Source organism: Lissotriton vulgaris, chromosome 12 (assembly GCF_964263255.1).
Source record: "Lissotriton vulgaris chromosome 12, aLisVul1.2, whole genome shotgun sequence".
NCBI lineage: Eukaryota > Metazoa > Chordata > Amphibia > Caudata > Salamandridae > Lissotriton > Lissotriton vulgaris.
The window spans coordinates 645,269,508-645,292,920 of NC_141700.1; the positions used below are offsets into that span (position 1 = coordinate 645,269,508).

The 23,413-nt window shown below is 45.1% G+C and overlaps 1 protein-coding gene across 1 annotated transcript in view; it reads right to left on the minus strand.

The window, feature by feature from the left end:
• The window catches only part of ZC3H18 (zinc finger CCCH-type containing 18), a 449,445-nt gene that overhangs the window by 247,181 nt on the left and 178,851 nt on the right, over positions 1–23,413 (minus strand). Inside the window, exon 7 of the mRNA XM_086945597.1 lies at positions 13,856–14,024. Coding sequence (XP_086801723.1) covers positions 13,856–14,024 — 169 coding nt within the window. The remainder of the gene's footprint in view (positions 1–13,855; positions 14,025–23,413) is intronic.

Consider the following 23,413-nt stretch of genomic DNA (forward strand, 5'->3'; position numbering starts at 1 on the left):
TTATGAAGAGGCTCAAAGGGAGAGCCCATCAGAAAAGTCAAGACAAGATTCAAGTCCCACTGAGGTACAATAAAAGGAGTAGGAGGGAACTTGTTTACAAGACCCTTCAAAAACCTCAAAACTACAGGAGACTTAAAAAGAGAGGGCTGATCAGGCAAACAAATAAAAGCCGACAGCGCCGAAAGATAGCCCTTAACCGTGGCAACTGCAAGCCCCTGATGGGCCAAAGAAAGAGCAAACCGGAGCACATCTGATAAATGGGCTCTCAACGGGTCAATATCATTCTCACCACACCAAATAACAAACCTAGACCATCTATAAGAATAGACAGTCTTAGTGGAGTCACGTCTGGCAGATAAAATGACATCCACCACATCAGGTGTGAGAGAATAGGAAATCAGGTTGCCCCGTTCAATCTCCAGGCATGAAGGTGCAATGTCTGGAGGTGGGGGTGTAGAACCTGCCCCTCCATCTGAGAGAGGAGGTCTGCCCTGAGAGGGAGACGGAGCGGCGGGTGAGAGGAGAGGTGGAGTAGATCTGTATACCACACCCTTCTTGGCCAATCCGGGGCGACCAAAATAACTTGGGCCCGGTCTTGGCGAATTTTCCTCAGAACCCGAGGAATCAAGGGTATGGGAGGAAACGCGTAAAGGAGTTGATTTCCCCAACTCAACTGAAACGCGTCCCCCAAGGCTCCTTGCATCGGATACTGGAGACTGCAGAATGATGGGCAGTGAGCATTCTCGCGAGTGGCAAACAGGTCCACCCGAGGAGTCCCCCACGTCCGAAAGACGTGACGAACCACCTCCCGGTGAAGCCTCCACTCGTGGTCGGCAGAGAACTGCCGGCTGAGACTGTCTGCACGCACGTTGAGAACTCCGGCCAGATGATTTGCCATCAGATAAATCTGGTGGTCCTGAACCCAGGACCAGAGACGCAGAGCCTCTCTGCAGAGACACTGCGACCCCACTCCTCCCTGTTTGTTGATGTACCACATCGCGGTCGTGTTGTCCGTCAGGACTTGGATCGACTGACCACGAAGGGAAGAGAGGAAGGCCTTGAGCGCCAAACGTATCGCCCGCAACTCTAGAAGGTTGATGTGAAGCAACCTTTCCTCTGGAGACCAAAGACCCTTGACCTCCAGATCCCCCAGATGAGCACCCCACCCTAGAGTGGATGCATCCGTTATCACCGTGGCCACCGATGGAGGTAGATGGACAGGCTTCCCTTGCGACAGGTTGCCTTCCACGCTCCACCAAGACAGGTCCGCTGCAGTTTCTCTGGAGATCTTCACCGACTCCCCGAGATCTCCGTTGTGCTGATACCACTGCCTGCGGAGACACCACTGGAGTGCCCCCATGTGCCAGCGTGCATGGTTGACCAGGAGAATGCAAGAAGCCATCAGACCGAGCAGGCGATGGAACTTCAGGACTGGAACGACCGCTCCATTGAAAAACAAAGGAATCATTTCCTGAATGTCGCGAATCCTTTGAGGAGGAGGGAATGCACGACAAACAGTAGTGTCCAGTACGGCACCTATGAACAGGTTGCGCTGGGAGGGCACCAGGTGAGACTTGGGTACATTTATCGAAAAACCCAACCTGAACAACAACTGAGTTGTCTCTTGCAGATGATGGAGCACCTTCTCTGACGACTCCGCTTTGATCAGCCAGTCGTCCAAATAAGGGAACACAGGTATCCCCGACCTCCTGAGATGAGCTGCCACCACCGCCATCACCTTGGTGAAGACTCGAGGCGCAGTAGTAAGACCAAACGGAAGGACCGCAAACTGGTAGTGCTGCGACCCAACCGTGAAACAGAGATACTTCCTGTGCGACTTCAGGATGGGTATATGGAAATACGCGTCCTGCAAGTCGAGCGACACCATCCAGTCTCCTTCCATCAACGCTTGAAGAACCTGAACAAGGGTGAGCATCTTGAATTTCTCATGCTTCAGATAGAGATTCAAGATCCTGAGATCCAGGATTGGACGAAGCCTGCCATCCTTCTTGGGGATCAGGAAATACCGGGAGTAGCATCCCTGACCCCTTTCCTGCTCTGGGACCACCTCTATCGCACCCTTTCGTAACAGAGTTAGAACCTCCTCCTGCAGAAGAGACAGATGTTCCTCGGTGCAAAAACCTTGACAAGGAGGGTAAACAGGGGGGAATTCCCGAAAGGGAAGGGCATACCCATTTTCTTCAAGATTGAGAACCCAAAGATCTGTCGTAACCGATTCCCAATCCTGTAGAAAATGGGTAAGCCGACCCCCAACCGGACCCACATGATCCTGAATAGCGGATCTAGGGCTGCTTTTCTGCGGCAGGGGGGTTGGAAGAGGTGGAGGAAGAGGAGGGCTGACGTCCACGAGGACGCGCTCTTTGCTTTCCCCTGTACGATCTGTACACTGAATTTTGCTGCTGCTGCTGTTGCTGCTGCTGCTGTTGGCCTTGCCGGAAATTCCGAAAGGAGCGACCAAAGCCCCTGAACCTTCTGTTGGAAGAAGGGCCCCTGATCTGGAGACCCAAAGACTTCGCTGTTGCTCTGCAATCCTTGAATCTCTCAAGAGCTGCATCCGCCTTCTTCGCAAAGAGACCTGAACCATCAAAAGGAAGATCAAGCAGAGTCGACTGAACATCAGCCGAAAAGTTCGATGACTTCAACCAGGCTGACCTCCTAGTGGCGACAGCGGTGCCCATAATACGAGCCACAGAGTCGGCAGTGTCCAGACCACTTTGAATAACCTGGCGGGCTGCTGCCTGAGTGTCAGAAATCACCTCCTCAAAATCCTTCCGGTTGGCGTCAGGAATTTTTGGAGCCAGGATACGCAAGGAGTCCATCAGGGCATGCACATACCTTCCCATTAGACATGTGGCATTAGTCGACTTCAACGCCATACTAGCCGATGAAAAGGTCTTTTTTGCCACCTGGTCCTGTTTCTTTGCTTCCTTCTCACAAGGAACCTGAGGAAAGGCACTAAGACTCTTCTTTGAACAGGCAGCCTGAATGACCAGGCTCTCTGGCGAAGGATGTGAAGACAGAAAAGCCGGGTCCTCAGGAGCAGCCCTGTACCTCCTCGCAACACTCTTAGAAACCGCAGGAGCCGACAAAGGTTTCTTCCACACTTCCATAAAAGGATCAGTCAAGGCATCATTGAATGGAAGTAAAGGCTCAACCACAGAATTCGGTGAATGCAAGACTTCAGTGAGGATATTAGACTTGAACTCCACTGTAGGCAGAGTCAATTGAAGAAGCTCAGCAGCCTTCCTCATAACCAGATGGTAAGGCTGGATATCCTTAGAGGGAGCACCCGAGCCTGAGGGCAACTCCCACTCTGGAGAGAAATCAAGAGTCCCTGAATCCGCCAATTCCTCAAAACAGCTCTCTTCTAATTCACCTTCTTCAACATCAGACTGTGAATCCATGTATCTCTGCTCCTCCAAAAGGCGTTGAGCTTCCCTTCTGGACCTCTCCTTTACACGCCTCGCAGCCGGATCCACCTGCGGCTTCGACGGATTCGGGGCCGGCGCCAGTATCGAATCCGACGGCACAGAAGAATGCCCTCGAGGATGATCAGGAGCAGGCGACGCTGGAATTGGCGTCGACTACTTTGGCGGAGCCGGGAACTGCCAATGCGGCGTCGGAGCCGGCATGTAAGGCATAAACGGAGCCGGAGGATAGGAGTGAGGAACTCCCAGGCTGAATGCCAAAGGACCCATGGGACCCGAAGGTGCACCAGAGGGGTACCACGCCCTTGAGAAGACGCCATATATAGCGTTAAGAAACGCTGAAGGGTCCTGGCCTGGAGCAGGAAAGGGCGGCTGAAAACCATCAGGCCGGTCCTGTAGAGGGATCGGATTCGGCTCATCAACAGGCGCAGAATCCACCACCTCCCGAGTCTCTTCCTCTTCACGGGCCGGGGACTGCGCCGGAGACGGATTCGGAACCGGAGAAGCATTCGGAGCCGGAGAGGGAGACTGCCCATGCGACTCAGAAGGTGAGGCCTCACCTTCATGCTCAGAGACTTCGAGAGTAACCACCTTCGAACGTACCTTCTTCGGTGACCTCGACCTCGAGCCCGACTCCTTACCAGACCGACGTCGGGACTCATGTCTCCTCTTCTTGTGCTTCTTCTTCGACTTCGAAACATGATCCGACGCCGACTTCGAAGACGACCTCTCTCGAGAAGCAGATCTGGACCTCGCCCTGGACTTCGACCTCGCCCTTCGAGAACGAGACCTCGACGACTTCTCCTTTCCAGCTTTCACCTTAGCAACCAGAAGTTTGGCTTCTCTCTCCCTCAGGGCCTTCGGATTCATCTTCCGACATGAAGAACAATCTTCCACATCATGGTCGGAACTTAAAGACCAGATGCAGTCTTCATGGGGGTCGGTAATGGACATCATTTTACCGCACTCCCTGCAGGGCTTGAAGCCAGTCTTCTTGGATGACATCTTCGAAGAGACAGGATACAGAGAAGCAGAAATATGCAACAAAACGGCAACAATGTACCAGTAGGCTACAGAGATTCCCGATAACCGTTAGCGTCGACGACGCGGAAAAAAGGGAACTGATGTCATCACGCCGGCGTGGGCCTATTATAGGCGTCGGTGACGTCAGCGGAGTCGCGAGCGGAGCCGTGTCTCTGTGACGTCCTATCCACGTCGGCGCGAGGCTACGAAAAGAATTTCCGAATGTTGCTGACGCAAGGGGGATATTCACAAGGTGAGGAATCCACACGGCAGATGTATCTATCAGAATAAAAATCGCCACCTAATATGATGGGGGCATTCAAATCGATAAGGCTAGTTTTCAGACTAATCAAGGCCTCTGGCGCATCTTGATTTGGGCCATAATATACAGTACATGTTATCTTTATGTTTTTCCCACCAATGATGCAGTCAGCCATCTGCCTGTGTTATCTGTTTCATATTTCTCAACCCTTATTCCACTATTAATTCTGATAATTATCATCACTCCTCTAGTATTATTGCTCTGCTGAGAACATAGAATGTCCTGTATCCATTTTTGATTTTTAAAAGCCAATCTACACTCCTGTGAATTAAGGTGGGTTTCTTCTAATAGAAGAATATGGGTGCCAGACTTATTTAGAAATTCACAAATTCTAAAGAGTTAGAGAACTTAAAAATTAAATACCGGGCCAACCTAGATAAAATTATTAAATTAAGGTGGGATACGAGTAGACTCCAGAATTTTTCTTATGGGGAGAAATGTGGGCGAATACTAGCTTGGAAGGCCAGAGCAGATCGTGTTAGGAACCAGATATCCGGATTGAGGATACAGAGCTCTGGCGATATATCATCAGATTGCGGGGAGATTTTGAGTGAAGTTAAAACCTATATGCAAAATCTATATATGGGGAGCAATGACAAAATATCTTTGGAAGAGGTAGCTCAATGGCTGGAGGGAGTAAGTATACCACGCCTAACAGAGACGGATAGCTCTTTTTTAAGCTCACCAATTAAAGAGGGAGAGGTACATGATCAACTTAAGAGGATGGCCAGCGGTAAGGCTGCAGGCCCAGATGGGCTCCCAGCCGAAATCTACCAAATAGGGGCGGAAATTTTAGGTCCCATTTTAACGGCCCTTTTTAATGGAATACATTTAGAAGGAGATCCTATACCCCCGACATGGTCAGAGGCCACAGTAACCCTGGTTTTGAAACCTAATAAAGACCCCTCATTGGTTGAGTCGTATAGGCCAATCTCGCTGCTGAACGTGGACTATATAATCTTTGCAGGGGTTTTGGCAGCGAGATTGGCCAAAGTTATTAAGACTATTGTTCATGAGGACCAGAGGGGCTTTATGCCGGGCAGACAATTAAATGAATTGACCTTTCAGGCCATTGCGGCAATTGACTTTGCTTTAGTGGAGGAGGTACCATTAAGCATAGTAGCCATCGACGCCGCTAAGGCCTTTGACCAAGTAAGTTGGATGTACCTGTGGGAAGCTCTGTCAAAGTTTGGCATACCGACTAACTTTATAACATCGATAAAAGCATTATATTGCCAGCCGAGAGCTAAATTCTTAGTAAATAACTTACTTACAGATTGGGTTAAAATTACACGTGGCACTAGGCAGGGTTGTCCCCTATCCCCCTTATTATTTAATTTATACTTGGAGCCCTTTGTTATCAAATTACGATCAGATGATCTAATTGAACCTTTTCGCCTGAATGAGCTAAATTTAAAATTTGCCCTATATGCTGATGATCTCCTACTGTTCACATCTAATCCCGAAACGTCAATCCCTCAATTATTTCAACAAGCAGAAGCATTTGGAGAAGTTTCGGGGTACAAACTTAACAAAGAAAAAACTGAGGTCATGCAATGGAACCAGGAGATTAGGTTTCCTGGTGTAAAGACCCGTATGAGATATCTTGGCATCAAGCTTGTACAAAACATTACAGAAATACCCAAAGTTAATTTGGAGAGGGTACTTAAGGATATCAATACACTTTTACACCGTTGGTCGGGACTGGCGTTCAACATCTTTGGTAGAGTTAATCTGTTGAAGATGATCATCTTACCAAAGATCACCTTCCTTTTTAATTCGATACCTCTTTCATTTAGCCCTAAAGATATTGCCAAAATACAGGGACGGATAGGGTCTTTTATTTGGAACTCCAAATCGCCCAGAATTTCTATGAAAAAACTTAGAAGAAAGATTAAAAAAGGCGGGCTTGCTTTGCCAGATATTCTCCACTACTGTCAAGCTTTTCATTTTAAAAACTTTAGGTCAATGGCCGATAAAGCTGACACATCTTGTTTGGGTCAACTATTTCAAGCTTTGTTACATAAAATTCCTCAAGGTAAAGAATCTTTTTTATTTAAGTTCGGAGACCCGAAGTTCTACAAGAAGGTCAGATTAAAGGTCTTGGGAACAGCTTTGAGAAATTGGGTGTTTATCAGGAAAAAATTGGTCATTTCTTACTACACTCCCCTTGCCCCCATATGGGATTCGCCGGGAACACCCGAATGCCTTAGGGATCAATTATCGATTCCTCTTAGAACAGCGGGCATTGGACAGTGGCAAGATCTCAACGTAGACTCTAGACTAATGGAGTGGGATTCATTAATCAGATTAAAAAATGGAACCCTTACTAGATTCAAATTTTATCAGTTATCCAGCTGGTGTAGTACTATAACTTGGAATCTTACAACTAATCCTAAATTTGATCTAGTAAAGAGAAAAGGGAGCTGGAAAAAAGAAGTTTCCTTTTGGTACGAGGCACTAAATGAGAAAGATCAAGTCACGGAACCTGAACTTAATAAATTATGGGGAGAAGCAATAGCTCTACAACATGGCGAATTACAAGGTCTTTGGGGAGATTCTTTTAAATTGTTGCATACGGTTGTTAAATCTGCCCCCTTAAAGCAAAACCACTTGTTCACATTATATAGAGCGTATTTTTCACCCAAGAAGCTGTCCAAGTTTACGAATATTGAATACTCTTGTTTGCGCTGTAAACTTTCCAAGGCAGACGACATACATATGTTCGCTGAGTGCCCTAAATTATCTCTTTTTTGGTCCAAAATAGAGGAATTTATAATAGAAGTGTGCAATATACGGTTTAAAATTACTCCGATGACCATTTTCTTTGGGTTAGAGTTTGGATCTCAGCTTAATGAGATGAGGACTAAATTTATATTCTATGCAATGATTATAGCTAGACGAGAAATATGTAAACTTTGGAAGTCGGAGATTATTCCTACCTTTGCAGATTTTTTAAGCTATATTATATATATCAGTGAAGCCGATCTTGCATGTGATAATTCTTGCCTTGACAAAACTTGGGCGGCTCTGGTGGCTTGGCGGAATCGATTATATATTCCTATGATTTCACCTGGGTCCTGTGGGTGCTTGGTATCCTACCCAACTGAGGGCCGTATAGACTACAGCAGGGGTCTCCAACCAGTAGCTCGGGAGCTACAGGTAGCTCACCAGCACCCTCAAAGTAGCGCTCAGGGGTGAAGCCAAACCAACAGATCTCAGAGATTCTGTGTATATTAGAGAAGGCAGCACTGCTCGTTTCATTATCCATAAGAGTTACAGACAGCCAAACCAATGGCAGGGCCTCTTGATAACACTCAAACACACACTGTGTTGGCCAATCAATCAATCAGGGATTTATAGAGAGCGTACTACTCACCCTTGAGGGTCTCGAGGCGCTGGGGGTATAGATTTGGGCAGCTCCGGTCATTCAAAAACCCAGGTCTTGAGGCTCTTCCTGAATGCTTGCAGGCTGGGGCTTCATCTGATGTTGAGAGGGAGTTTGTTCCAGGTCTTGGCCGTGATGTATGAGAAGGATCTGCCTCCTGTTCTGGCTCTCTAGATGTGGGGGATTTCAGCCAAGGACTGGTCAGCGGATCAGAGGTTTCTCTTGGTGGTGTAGAAGGATATTTTTTTGTTGAGGTATTGGGGTTTGGTGTTGTGGAGGTCTTTGTAGGTGTGCGTGAACAGCTTGAAGGTCACTCTTTTTTGACGGGACCCAGTGGAGGTTTCGTAGGAGCTGGATGATTTGATGATGATGCTGAGAACTGCGATGTTCTGGACGGTCTGGAGTTTGTGGAGTAGAGATTTGTTGATTCCAGCTTAGAGGGCATTCCCGTAATCCAGCCTGCTGGTGATGAGTGCGTGGATGACGGTCTTACTATATTCGGGGGGGATCTATTTGAAGGTCTTGCGGAGTATGCAGAGGCTGTTGAAGAATGTGAAGGCTACGGCATTGGCCTATGGATCTCCCCCATGAACCATCTTTATCCACTTTAAATGTACCTAAGAAGGAGATTGGCCATGCTATATGCCCTTCTCTATCAGTTGAACCATGTGTGACTTCAAAGAATAGTGGCAGCTGTAAGCAGGGCTGACCCACCAAAGTGTGTGACTGCAAGGACTAGAGTGAAAATGTGTTAGTTGGTAGCATGATCAACCAAAGAGCTGAGGAGAAGAGAGTATGCATCCGGGGGAAGAGGATATTCAAGCATCACATTCATTTTTGTGTGAGTGTGTGATATTGAGTCATTCCCTATTAAACAGTGTTGATTCCTTAAAGCTACTCCTTGACTATTTTGGGCATACAAGTCTAGTAATTACATACTTGCTGCCATCATCGACATATTAAGAGCATGCCTGGCCTGCTTTTAGCCATTCCTGACAGAGTGGCAACCGCTTCTCCCATAATAATGGCCCTACCTGATATATGTTGGGCATCCAGTTGTGGCACAGTGGTAGCCCTGGTTTAATGGTGGGCATTATTAGCATAACAGAGGCATTCTTAGTATTATGCTACGCAAGCATGGCCTATGATTCCAATACTTGTGTATTTGAAGCAGAATTTGTCCATGAGAGGCAATTTTACATGGCGCTACTCAATGAAAACAAAAAGCTGATGTTTAGGGACTGTGTATTTTCTAACAATGAAAACTGATTTGATTTTTAAAGGAAAAAATTTAGCTTTTTCAGGAAAGGTTTTTTTTCTGGAAAATTGAGTTTTGATAGCTCAAAGTGGGAAGTGGTTTTGATAGAAAAATATGTGTATTTTCAAAAACTAATATGCTAATGAAGACAAAATATTGCAATTCTAAAACCCATTTAAAGTTGTTAGCTGAATGATAATTCAATTTGAGTTGGGGAGACTTATTGCTGTGGTAATACCCTTTGTGGCACACAGCAAGTGATGTTTTGAATGTTACTTGATTACAATCATTTAATATTGATAAACGTTTTCCTAGCATTCTGCTGATAACTTCACCTAGAATGTTTAGGTTGTTACTACTGATAATTGTGCTTAGGGTAGTCACAATGTAATGTTAATACATATCATGAGCATTTTTAAGTGATAAAATATGCTAGTAGCTCAGCAGGACTTTCCTTGAGCAGAATTAGCTCTCACTACAGAAAAGGTTGGAGACCCCTGGACTACAGGGTATGGAGTGGACCTAGCTCACAGTGGAGGCTGGAGGGGTATCCCACCTCCTCTCCCAATCTGGAGCCAAAATGGTAGATTTGGTCCAGTCGGACGGAACATCGCACTGAGGAGAGGAGGAAATACCCTTTCTAGAATACCCACTTCTGGTATATGAGGAATAAAAAAAAAAAAAAAGAAGACAGAACTAGAGTTTATTACCAAATCACACACTCTAGATTTGCAAGGGCAGACCCCTCCCTTTTCATGCTATTTTTATTTATGCCTCACCTTCATTTCTCTTGTGCGTCTGTAGTCAGGATTTTGCCATACATGTTCGTATGTGTCTTTCAGCCTAACCACTGCAGCTATGTTTCGACCACCCGTCAACCACAACACAGCAGCCCATCTCAAAGCAACACAGTGAACTTTGCAGAGTAATCAAGTGCGAAAGCCATGAAAAGAAGATATGCCCATATGGACTTCAGTTATCTTTCATTGAGCCTCTTAATGAGTGAGCTGAATTTATTTTTCTGTTCAGGATTGGAGGACACATCCTCCCTATCCGGCAGACTCAATTGAAGCCTATTCCAAAGTCCAGCTGATGTAGTATGGCCTCTGATAGATATTAAGCAGAAGAGTAGATAGTACTTATTTGAGAGAGCACCTGAAGATTTTGAGTTCTGATTTGATCAATCTTACCCTATATTCTGGACACGGTATGCTGTTTAATAAGAGCAATGTCTTGCATTTTCATGTGTTTAGAGTGTCTCACAACCCGAGTCTGTTTAGTTACCTCCTCCCTATCACTTCTGTAATGCATGCCTTTGCTTCTGTTTCACATATCTCTATCTAGAATGATGTGCAACTAAAAATGCTCTTCCCCAACAGCCATTTGACTATATTTTCTAAGACTAGCAAGGCACAACCTGAGTTCCTATTTAATCACCATGATGCCGTCAGACTGATGCTAGCCTCTAGTTGTGCCACATCTAAATTCAAAGATTGAACAGCACTATGCCTTTATTAATCTCTACCTGTTCCTACGGTTTCAGGTTTGGTTTGCCTCTGCCACTGCGTAGCAAGACCTAATGTTACCAAATCTTTAAAATATAGAGAGGGTTTTCAAGACGAACAGAGGAGTATATCTCGGTTGGCTGTTAGAGGAGTCATTTCACTTTCTTTAAAGTGATCTCATTTGAATGCATGATGAATCATTTTACATCTGAAACGTACATTCAATCACCATACTGGTTGTCATATTCAATTATTTATCTGCGTTCCATAAATAAAACAATCCATTTCTGCGATGTTTTGCTCCCAGGATTGGCAATGAGATTATGCTGGGCTTAAAAATAATAAAAAGCATTGGGTCTCATGCTGTGGAAGAAGAGAAAGCAGGATGGGGGTCTTGTATAATTTGTTCGCCTGTACTTATAGGTTTCTTTTGTAGAGTAAATAACACCAGGCTGGGAAATATCTTCCGCGTACGTAGGTAGACAAACAAATTAGCAAGGATGCAAATGGGTAGAATGACCCTCTACTCAAAACCACATCTATATAAATGTTGGAAAGTTGCCTCAATGACTTACACATATGCAATAAACAGCAGTGTTTTGAGTTGTGGTCCCTGACTGGAGCAAACTTCTGTAGTTTGTTTGCTGCAGGCCTTCGGTCTACATTTATATTTATATTCATATAATCATGCATACAATCGTTTGAAACATTTTTTATGTTACATAATTGATGGAGAAAGTTTCCATTACTTGCACTAGATGGTATTCTGAACTTTTTCGGTGACTGAGCGCTATTTGGCAAAGGGAACATACGGACAAATATTTTTGTCCTTCATTTCTGATATGTCTAATAATGTATTCCACCTTATTTGAAGGTGAACATTTTTAAACATATGACATCTACCTCTATGTCCTGTTTATTGACATCTAGAAGGCAATACCCAAGCCCACATCGTATTTATTCTGTAATAATCTGTCTAATCACTTGCTTTGTGCAGGTTTACACATTGTGGGACAGGTCTGTCCACATAATTTTGTATAGCTTGGTGTAGTGTACTATTTGCTTGGCTAGGTGTTTGAGTGAATACCACAAGGCCTGTAAGCACTGTGCAAATGCTACAATACAGTATAATATGTCACATGAAACTTCTACAATTTTACATCCCATCCTCAGACAATATGTGATCTTAAAAAGCATCCCCCTACTATATTCTCAAAGGTGCATGAAAAATTAACCTGGATATGAAACTATAGATTGTTTTCCATGTCTGCCTCTGTTTTATTGAATGGCCTTTCCGTATTCCTCTGCATGCCTACTCTCTCAAAGCACAGCCTACTCTTTCCTGCATGTTTGTCTGCCTTATTCTCTACTACTGCATTTCTACAAATTTTCCTACACCTCATTTCACAGAACACAAACTCTCCTTCTTTAACCCCTTCGCCACGGGGGTAATTCCCCCGCTGTGCTGGGGAGGCTAAACAACTTCTAGATCATGCCAATATATTAAAGTGACAGGCATTCATAGCTTCATTGATTTTCTTGCTGTCCTCCAAAATAGTGTAGCTGTAGGGTTCGCTGATCTTTTTATGGTGATCATGAAAGAAAGTGATTTGAAAGTTTTCTTACAAAAGTTGCATCTTGCAGTGATGCTTTATATTTCTCCAATCTCAGTGCTACTAACCTTCTTACCAGTGGCAAAATATTTAACTTTGCTAACTCCAAGAAGTCAACTGTCAGCAATAAACTCTAATAGTATAAACGTATCTAACTACGAAACGCCTCTGTGAAAATCTTACAGTAAATGGATAGAAACTTCTAGTTCAATTTAACACTGTTCATACATATACTTGTATGTTATTTGTTTTAATGATTTCAATTGTACAATTTTAAGCAGTTTAATTATATAAATCTTATTCCTTGAGAGGCGTTAGGCCTTTTCTATCCTCTGGAGGAGTGTAATGGACAAATGGTGTCTTCATGTGCAGACAATGGTATAATCATGTACATTGTGCTAAATCTTCCTTTTACGTCTCACATGGCAAAACGTACTCTAAAGCGATCAATGGTTGATACTATCAGTGCTAATGGTGGTAAAGGATGCCTGCTTCGCTTTCTTCAGGACGAAGACACATCACGTATATTGTCCAGCACTGGTTAAAGGTTAAAATGGGCATGGAGGTTTGTTGCTGAGATGATAGCTTTGCGTGTCATTCCCGCTTGCTAGGAGCCAAATACGACCGGTTCCTCATGTGCCAGGTCAGCCCATAACTGGGCTAACTTGGGCATCAGAGTCTCAGAGTTTGACAAACTATTCAAGAAGTCTCTAGTCCACAGCATTGACCTGACTACATGGTGTGCCAAGACAACCCTTTCTTTCTACACAGCTACACTGCCTTGGCTGAACGTTCCAATAATCTCTGCACAATACAGTGCCATGAAGCAGTTAACGAAAACAATTGTGCACAAGTGTCTAGCCACACAAATCTCTTGATGAATGTTGGACAATGCTTTAACAGAGATTCTCACTGAACAAAGCAAAAATAAGAATTTATGGAATGCTCACTCTTTTCTTTGAAAAATGTAAATGTTTCATCAAGCCATAGTATTATGCAAGCATATAAATGAAGAACTGCACATTACAAAATGACATTTGAAGTTAGTGATTGGATTCCTACATCAGTATGCATGAAAATAAACCCACAGTGGAAAAGCATCAGATTGTTAACATCAGATTAGGAGAAATCGACTAACAGAAGAGAACCACTAAAATAACTACACAAGGAAAGGAGCAATATGCCAATTTATTGTCATAACAAAAGTAACCAGTATCTGCTAACCTATGAATTTTTCTGAAAGCAATTATGGATTACATCTTTGTTGACAATCCCGGAGCTAAAGCTCAGCACTTACCTTTTTTTGGACATTGACTGCTGCTGCTGCTAAATTTGCCCGATATTGATATGGTGCATCTGCATACTGGACTCGAAAGCTTTCATACTGAATTCTAAAGTTTTCATACTGCCCGCCTCTCCAGAGTCTCTCCATATCAGGGTCACCATATGCGTCTGCATAGGGATCACTTTTGCATAAAGAGAAATAAGAACATTTTAGACATAAGACAATAAACCTATAACTATAGTTAACTTTGTAAAATAAACAAGTTATTGATCTTGGGAACCTTTCTGTTCTTTCACAGGGATGTTTTTTCACAGGGATGTTCACATAATACTCACAAGCAGGTCCACTAATACATAATGTAACATACACATTTAAGCTAAAAGGTCACAAAAGATGCAGCATCTTATTGTGTTACATGAAAAAAAGTTAAGTCATCTATCCCAAAAAACTCTAGAATCACCTCCGCACATAGGAGCAATTGCAGCAAAACATTGTGAAGGTGCTCCTTGGAATGGAAACTTGTAGAACGCACGAAAATCTAATAAGACTACGAGGAAAGGTAGAAAAACTTAGGGCACCCAGCTACGGCCATCACCTAATCCTCTCCCCTCCTATGACTGGCATATCCCATTGAGGATAGCTGGTTCAAATGAAGGTCTAAAGAAAGATCTGTCCAGTGCTGCAATAAGAAAAATAGAGCTACGAAGAATGAGACTTCATAAAATGAGACATATGTAAACCACAATCAAAACCTAGTATAGTGGGTAATCAGAAAAGATTGGAAACTAATGGCCTCATGCTTAATTTTTGATACAACACGATTAGGACAGTGGACCACTCTTATTTTCCCAAAGCACCAACCCAAATATCACCAACATATTATGATTTTCAATAAAATAGCGTGCAATTCTCAAATGCTCCCTATCCTGAAAGCATATCTCAAAACTTGGAAAGAAAGTCTATATTTTTGTCAAAACTGAAAAAGCACCGCTTCAGAAGTAAATCTCCACTAAACATAGGAGATAGATAAGTCGTTGAAATGTCCTGTTATAAAGACGCTGAATCGTGATTGAAAAAGTTCAAGGTTCTTTTAATAATCCATTTATAGAAACCAGCCAACGCGTTTCGTTCTGTCAAGCAGAACTTCAGGGCGCAATTGATGTATCCAACGCGTTGGCTGGTTTCTATAAATGGATTATTAAAAGAACCTTGAACTTTTTCAATCACGATTCAGCGTCTTTATAACAGGACATTTCAACGACTTATCTATCTCCTATGTTTGGTGGAGATTTACTTCTGAAGCGGTGCTTTTTCAGTTTTGACAAAAATATAGGACTCATGCTTAATGGTAAGTTATTTCTCGTAGTATTACCAAGCTCGAAAATCCTGATAACTCGGGTATTAACAAGGTGTGGCGTCATTGCTGGCACGTGTATTTACCAGGATTTTCCCTCTTTCCAATCAGTTTTATCCATTCACATTTCACCATCTTTTTCATGGTGAAATTGTAAACAGCTACATTTTCAAATTTTTGGAAAATGTTCTCAACTCCTAAATTCTAATCAGGCTCAAACTACATCTTCTGTAATCTAAAATCTACTGAAATCTATTTCCCGGGAGGACCTGGCATCGAAGAAGCAATAAAGAGGGTTCACACAATCCTCATCAATAAAACTTGAACCTTTTTCATATCTATTTTTTAAACATTTTTATTGCATGTAGAATAGATTATGAAAGGAAATGCAACATAAATACTTAATACAATTAAAATATCCAAAGTTCACAAGAAAGGCATTTCTGTAAACAGAAACAATAAATGAGCTATCTAAGAGCAAAACCTTATTTGTAATATTTAAAGGAGAAGACGAGTCAAACTTTGGTGGAATGAACATAGCTCAGTCCTATAAACAAAGAAGCATTGGCAAACAGATCTCACCTTTATAATGAGTGAAAAACAAGTAGCCCTGCCAATGCTGGTTTGTAACTATTATTTAGAAATGTTGAAAAAAATATCAAAATACTGGAAGGGAAATAAACATCATAGTATCTAAACTGTGTATTGAGTTTAATATTTTCAATATTTATAAATGGATTACATGTTTTTTTAATGCCTTTCACTCAGAAAACTGAACAGAATTAAAAAAGTAATGGAAGCAACAGAGGGCAGGGATGGCGAAGGAGAAGTAAAACCTCTGCCAATACCTCATTTACTTTCCACAGGACTCAGACCTGAAACACGATCCAGTCATCTGATCCTCTGCAGTAGCCCAATAAGCACTTTTATGGGTTGCCAGGATAAAAGACATCTCCTCTACAGCCATGTCACTTTTAAATCTTCTGCCTCAAACGCCACCTGAGTGAGTACAACTGCCGAAACGCTCCCCAGCGCCACAAAAACCCTTGTATGACAAAGCCTGAGCATTTTTGCAATATATAAAATGCCAGAGATAATACAAAAACCAGTCCACGCAGCTGTGATATACCGCATAACACAGGTCTATTGCACATCCCACTTAACAGTAGGGCTGTGTTTTGCGAGGCAAAGGATATCACTGCTAATATATGTACACTAATTAAGTTTATAGTATTAAAAACATAAAGCGAGAGATTGAAAGAAAGAGCTTGATGGACGGTTATCATAATAAGCCCTGTAGGAGCCTGCATTACACCCAAGGACATAACTCTCCGAAGCAGCTCTTTGAAGATACAGCATTTACACCAGGGCTTTACGGCACAGCACAAATAATTAAGGAATGTGAGAACATATGGATAAAGAGATGATTGAAAAAGAAGCAGAATAAGTGACACGGAGAACAAGGAGATGAGAAATGAAAGCGATCAAAAGCGATCATGAACTACAAAAAAAAAAAACCCGCGAGTGGTGCGCGCGCCACTGCGAGCATATGTTTTGAATTATCGCGGCTTGACAGCCGCGATAATTCAAAACATATGGCCTCTGGTGCACGTAACAGACACCAATAGGCCATGGGCGGAGCTACGAGACGGTCCATGGCCTATTGCGTGTTTTGTTAAAAAACAGCACGCACGCGAAGGCCAATGAAAATGGACCTTGGAATTAACACGCACGAACTGCGTGGAATTTCCAGGAACATTTTCAAATCCCCGGGAAAAGGACTCTCGCTGCGCGACCCTGCATGTGCAGTGTACGGCAGGCCCGAGCCCTAAAAAACATTAGACGCTGCTCTTCTGTCATACCCTGGCAAAAATATACTTGTTGCTATGCATTTACATACCAGCTGAGGGGGTTGCAGTAGTCGCGGTTTGCCAGGAGACAGGTATTTTCCGAAGGGGTGGTTGAGGGAGGGGGTAGGGAGAAATAAATTACACAATGGAGAGCGCAAAAAAATGATGCCCTCTTTGGGAGTTCCGAGTGAAAAAGAAATATAGCTTCCTCAATGTAAGTAGTGGAAGGATACAAATCAACCTTTCAAGAAGGTGGTAAAGTAAATATGCTCCAGAGGTGGGACAATCTAGAAGAGGAAGGCAAGCATCGAGTAATAAGAAAGCAGATAAGAGTGACATTAAGCCAATCAATGGTAAAATAATTGGATGAATCAATTGAATCAAAGAAAAAGATTCTGAGCAGGAAAGGTCGACCGCTCAAAACCAAACAACAGGTTAGAAATCTGAGAGACATCAACATTAATGATCTATCATCCATTAGCAATAATCTTCTTCCACCACCCCCTAACAAGATTAACCTGGGTGACGTTACGGATCATTATATCCTCACCATGACACATATTTTGACACAATTGCACTAAAGCATTCAGAAGGATTCCGATGAAACAGTCCAAACCCTGATCTAATGGCTCCCTAAATGAGGAACGCTGCAAATTAAGGTTACGGACACACTATGGAGAAAGTCACCCTCCATTACAAGCCTCAAACAGTTAAGGATGACTAGAACCTCATAAAACAAGCATATCAATATTGCCAAAACTGATCACTTCAGGGCATAGCTTGACTGTCAACAACAGACCCAAAAAACTATTAGAAATCATCAAACAACAAGCTAACCACTCAACTCTCTGCACCCAAGATCTCTTGACCCACTGGGGAGGACTTCTCAGCACACTTCACTGAAAAGGCAAGAAAAATGTAACTTTAACTGCAACGCGCCTCACCTAATATGCTGCTTCTGACTTCCCTCTCACCTTCATCTTGGCTAACTGTAGCAAGAGCACCTACTTCCTACCCCATAGTTTACCCTCCAAAAAACAATGCATCATGGAATTCCTTTTAACTTCCTGACGACGTGGAGCTGCCCTAAACTATGGCTTCTTTAAAACCTTCTAATCACTTCAACGATCATCTACCCGCCAAGTTTTTAAAAGAACTCAAATCTACCATTCTTCCACTCTGGTCCCCGACTATTCATGAATCTCTTCTGCAGGGTAGTATATTCCCGATTGCCTCAAAATGGGTCAAGTCACTCCCATCCCAGAAAATCCAAATGCAGACTTAACGGATACGAACAATTTCTGTCCAATTACTAATATCATGACTTTGGACAAATTGCTTCAGAAAAGCGTTCACAAACAGCTCTGCAACCACATCGAGAAGTTTCAGCTCCTTGACCTTTACCAGTTGGCTTTCAGAGTGGGTCACAGTACTGAAACAGCCCTAACACACATTGTTGATGACGCCTTGAGATCTCTTGACCAGAATGTCCCCTGTCTACTGATCCTTCTTGATCTGTCCTCAGCATTTGAAACGGTCAAACATGAAAACCTGATTGTTGTTCTTCAAAAAAGTATGTGGCTATCAGGCCCGTCTTAAATTGGTTTGCATCGTTCCTACAAAACAGAATGCAAAGAATCAAAGTTACCACTCCCTTGCAACCAGAACCCCTGTCATGATTGGAGTGCCTCAAGGTTCCACAGTCTCCCCCACGCTTTTCAACAAAATGTTTAAACAATTAAATGATGTAGTTTAAACATTTCAATTAAACATAGCAACAATTTAACTAGAAGCAGAGGCCACTTTCTTTAACCCCTTCCACGCTCATGACGAGCTGAGCTCGTCATGAGTTACGCCTGTCGTACGCTCATGACGAGCTGAGCTCGTCATGTAACGCGGCTTTTTGAAAAAGTCAGCGCACAGCGGGAAAACCCGCAGCGCGCAAGTGGCTAAGACCACGTATGCCCTTCATTAAACAGCTCTGCACACACTGTAGCAGCAACAAAAAAAATCAACTGATTAAAGAGGGTTTCTGACAAATTCAGTGTGAAATTCACGTCAATCATTTTAATAATTGCGAGAAAAGCATTGTCCTAGGTTAACACAACTATCCTGAAGGGGTGTGTGTGTGGGGGGGGTGTTTGGGGTGTGACAGCCCCCTAATAAATGGATTCCGGTGTGTGTTGTTGTGTCCAGGGACTTTCAGTCGGGTTAGCAGTGTCTGTGGTCGGGTTTCCACTTGGATTAGCAGTCAGTCATCTCTATGAAAACTTTGCAGAGATTGTATATACCCACCCTCCTGTCCCCTATCACACAAAACAGGCCAAGAATAAACAAAAGGACTGGATGTCTCTTACGTAGTGCAGAGAAGCTTTTTAAATTTAAGACAATTTTCATCCATTTTGCGATTTCAATGGCAGGGATGGTTGGGAAATTTCTTTTTCACATCACCCCCCCTCGAATTTAACTTGGGGTGTTTGTGGTGGGAAAAAAGTCTGTGGGGGGCAAACACAATAAAGACTGACAGATATATTAACCAAAACTAGTTTTCGCATTCTAAATAGACCGAGAAACAAAACAACATGGACAGGCTGCAGGGAAATTGATGGGAGAATGCACACACTACCTCTTGTACTTGTGCGCCTCTTTAAACAGAGGGGTTTATGTGCTTGCAGAGCTTACACAATGCAAGAGCAAGTATTCTGTTGAAAAAAATATAATGCATCAATAAAATGCATCTTCGTGATACTGCAAAATGCAAGGTTTAACAGTATATGTAAATAGAGAAATGCTATGGTGACTTGTTTTCTGTCCTAAATTCAAAGAATTAGTAAGTAACTTTTATATAGCACTTCATACCACACGGGTTCTACTTTTAAGTACTATAAATAACAGATGTTACTTTTACCCAATGCATGGTACTTAAGACACCGACTTTTTAAGGATGGAAGGCTGAGCTTGACACGTGGAATTCACTATTGTGGCCTTCGGAAAACAGCATTTGCCAGTAGCAAGTGTGTAACTCACTGAGCCACCCTGTTGGATCTTTGCAATTTAACAGTTATAGATTGGTGGCTGGGTTGATATTGCGCAACACCACTTACTTTTATCTTGCCTCAAATCAGTGGCTCTAGGGAACAGGGGAAAAACGGCCACTAACGTCCCCACGGTTTCTCTGTAAACAGAGGATACAAGAAAATAGATATCGTCCCCGAGCACAATTCCACAAGTAACAGTATATTGTAAAGAAAAAAACAAATCCAAATATTTGCTTTTCAAGTTCTTTAACAGTCTTTTTTATTTTCTTTTTTCTCTTTTTGTTCAAGTAATTAGAAGTTCATAATTCCATATTTCATAAGTACTATAATGTACAACGAGCGTAGCCAAAAACAAAGCCAACACGTGTTCCGTCACGGGAACAGTCTCCCAATGACTTCTTCAGGGCTATAGAAACGATTCTGTCACAAATATCTCAATAGCATTCCAGTATATTGTCAATCTTCATAGATATTAAGAATACGGGAGAGTACTCCCATCTTCTTCACGTTGGATTCATCCGGTGTAAAACCGGATGAATCCAACAAGTGTTAAAGTTAATCGGTCTCGGCTTTGATACCTACTGGCTTTGTCAAAGGATTTTAGCCACATCCATGATGCTGTGGAGCATTGCTAAATCTGAAAAAGCCTATTATGCGTCAGGCCGTGTCTCTCTCTTTGGTACGCACGCACCTACAAAATGACAAGATATGGGGAGCTTTGTGGAGGGCCGCATGTAAGGCAACACAGTGAGAGCGGGTGGGAAGAAAAGCAACAAGCAACAGTAAAGGAGGGCGTAGGGTTGGTGGGAGCAACAGAGCCTGGGATGGGGAGATGAAGTAATGGACACCAGGGAAGGAGGGCACAGGTGGGGGAATGCAACACTGAAGAACAGGGGATGGAAGCAACAGAGGGCAGGGATAGCGAAAGAGAAGAAACAGGCAAGATATTATTGTGGAGCTGGTGGTGCAGCAGCCCACATGTGAGAAAGCAACAGTTGGGTGGAGGACACGGGGGAGAAGCACACAGGGAAAGTGAGAAACACTGAGTGCAGGGGGCGAGAAGTACATGATGGAAGACAGCTGGAAAATACATGCACTTGTGTGGTGTGCTTATTTAACAAGCACTGGCGTTGCCAATAGGTCTTGCAGTAGGAAAGTTGAAGCTATTACAACTGCAAATAACAATGCCTTTTATTTTTGTTTTCATTTTAAAAACATAAAGAGCTTTGTCATTTACAAAACCAATAGCTCCAACTTTTCTACTGCGAGACCTATTGTGCACTGCACAGTGTAGGTGAAAGTGGCGTTGCGTGGGTGGCGTTGCGTGGGTGGCGTTGAGTGGGTGGGTGGCGTTGCGTGGGTGGGTGGCGTTGCGTGGGTGGCGTTGCGTGGGTGGGTGGCGTTGCGTGGGTGGGTGGCGTTGCGTGGGTGGGTGGCGTTGCGTGGGTGGGTGGCGTTGCGTGGGTGGGTGGCGTTGCGTGGGTGGGTGGCGTTGCGTGGGTGACGTTGCGTGGGTGGGTGGCGTGGGTGGGTGGCGTGGCGTGGATGAGTGGCGTGGCGTGGCGTGGATGAGTGGCGTGGCGTGGCGTGGATGAGTGGCGTGGCGTGGATGAGTGGCGTGGCGTGGATGAGTGGCGTGGCGTGGATGAGTGGCGTGGCGTGGATGAGTGGCGTGGCGTGGATGAGTGGCGTGGCGTGGATGAGTGGCGTGGCGTGGATGAGTGGCGTGGCGTGGATGAGTGGCGTGGCGTGGATGAGTGGCGTGGCGTGGATGAGTGGCGTGGCGTGGATGAGTGGCGTGGCGTGGATGAGTGGCGTGGCGTGGATGAGTGGCGTGGCGTGGATGAGTGGCGTGGCGTGGATGAGTGGCGTGGCGTGGATGAGTGGCGTGGCGTGGATGAGTGGCGTGGCGTGGATGAGTGGCGTGGCGTGGATGAGTGGCGTGGCGTGGATGAGTGGCGTGGCGTGGATGAGTGGCGTGGCGTGGATGAGTGGCGTGGCGTGGATGAGTGGCGTGGCGTGGATGAGTGGCGTGGCGTGGATGAGTGGCGTGGCGTGGATGAGTGGCGTGGCGTGGATGAGTGGCGTGGCGTGGATGAGTGGCGTGGCGTGGATGAGTGGCGTGGCGTGGATGAGTGGCGTGGCGTGGATGAGTGGCGTGGCGTGGATGAGTGGCGTGGCGTGGATGAGTGGCGTGGCGTGGATGAGTGGCGTGGCGTGGATGAGTGGCGTGGCGTGGATGAGTGGCGTGGCGTGGATGAGTGGCGTGGCGTGGATGAGTGGCGTGGCGTGGATGAGTGGCGTGGCGTGGATGAGTGGCGTGGCGTGGATGAGTGGCGTGGCGTGGATGAGTGGCGTGGCGTGGATGAGTGGCGTGGCGTGGATGAGTGGCGTGGCGTGGATGAGTGGCGTGGCGTGGATGAGTGGCGTTGCGTGGGTGAGTGGCGTTGCGTGGGTGAGTGGCGTTGCGTGGGTGAGTGGCGTTGCGTGGGTGAGTGGCGTTGCGTGGGTGAGTGGCGTTGCGTGGGTGAGTGGCGTTGCGTGGGTGAGTGGCGTTGCGTGGATGAGTGGCGTTGCGTGGATGAGTGGCGTTGCGTGGATGAGTGGCGTTGCGTGGATGAGTGGCGTTGCGTGGATCAGTGGCGTTGCGTGGATCAGTGGCGTTGCGTGGATGAGTGGCGTTGCGTGGATGAGTGGCGTTGCGTGGATGAGTGGCGTTGCGTGGATGAGTGGCGTTGCGTGGATGAGTGGCGTTGCGTGGATGAGTGGCGTTGCGTGTGTGAGTGGTGTTGCTTGGGTGAGTGGCGTTGCTTGGGTGAGTGTGGCATTGCGTGGGTGATAGTGGGCTTGCGTGGGTGTGAGTGGCGTTGCGTGTCTGAAAGTGGTGCTGTGTGGGTGAAAGTGGCACTGCGTGGCAGTGAGTGGCTTTGAGTGAGTGGCGTTGCGTGGGTGAGTGGCGGTGAGTGGTGTTGCGTGGGTGAGTGGTGTTGCGTGGGTGAGTGGTGTTGCGTGGGTGAGTGGCGTTGCGTGGGTGAGTGGCGTTGCGTGGGTGAGTGGCGTTGCGTGGGTGAGTGGCGTTGCGTGGGTGAGTGGCGATGAGTGGCGTTGCGTGGATGAGTGGCGTTGCGTGGATGAGTGGCGTTGCGTGGATGAGTGGGGTTGCGTGGATTAGTGGGGTTGCGTGGATGAGTGGGGTTGCGTGGATGAGGGGTTGCATGGATGAGGGGTTGCGTGGATGAGGGGTTGCGTGGATGAGTGGGGTTGCGTGGATGAGTGGGGTTGCGTGGATGAGTGGGGTTGCGTGGATGAGTGGGGTTGCGTGGATGAG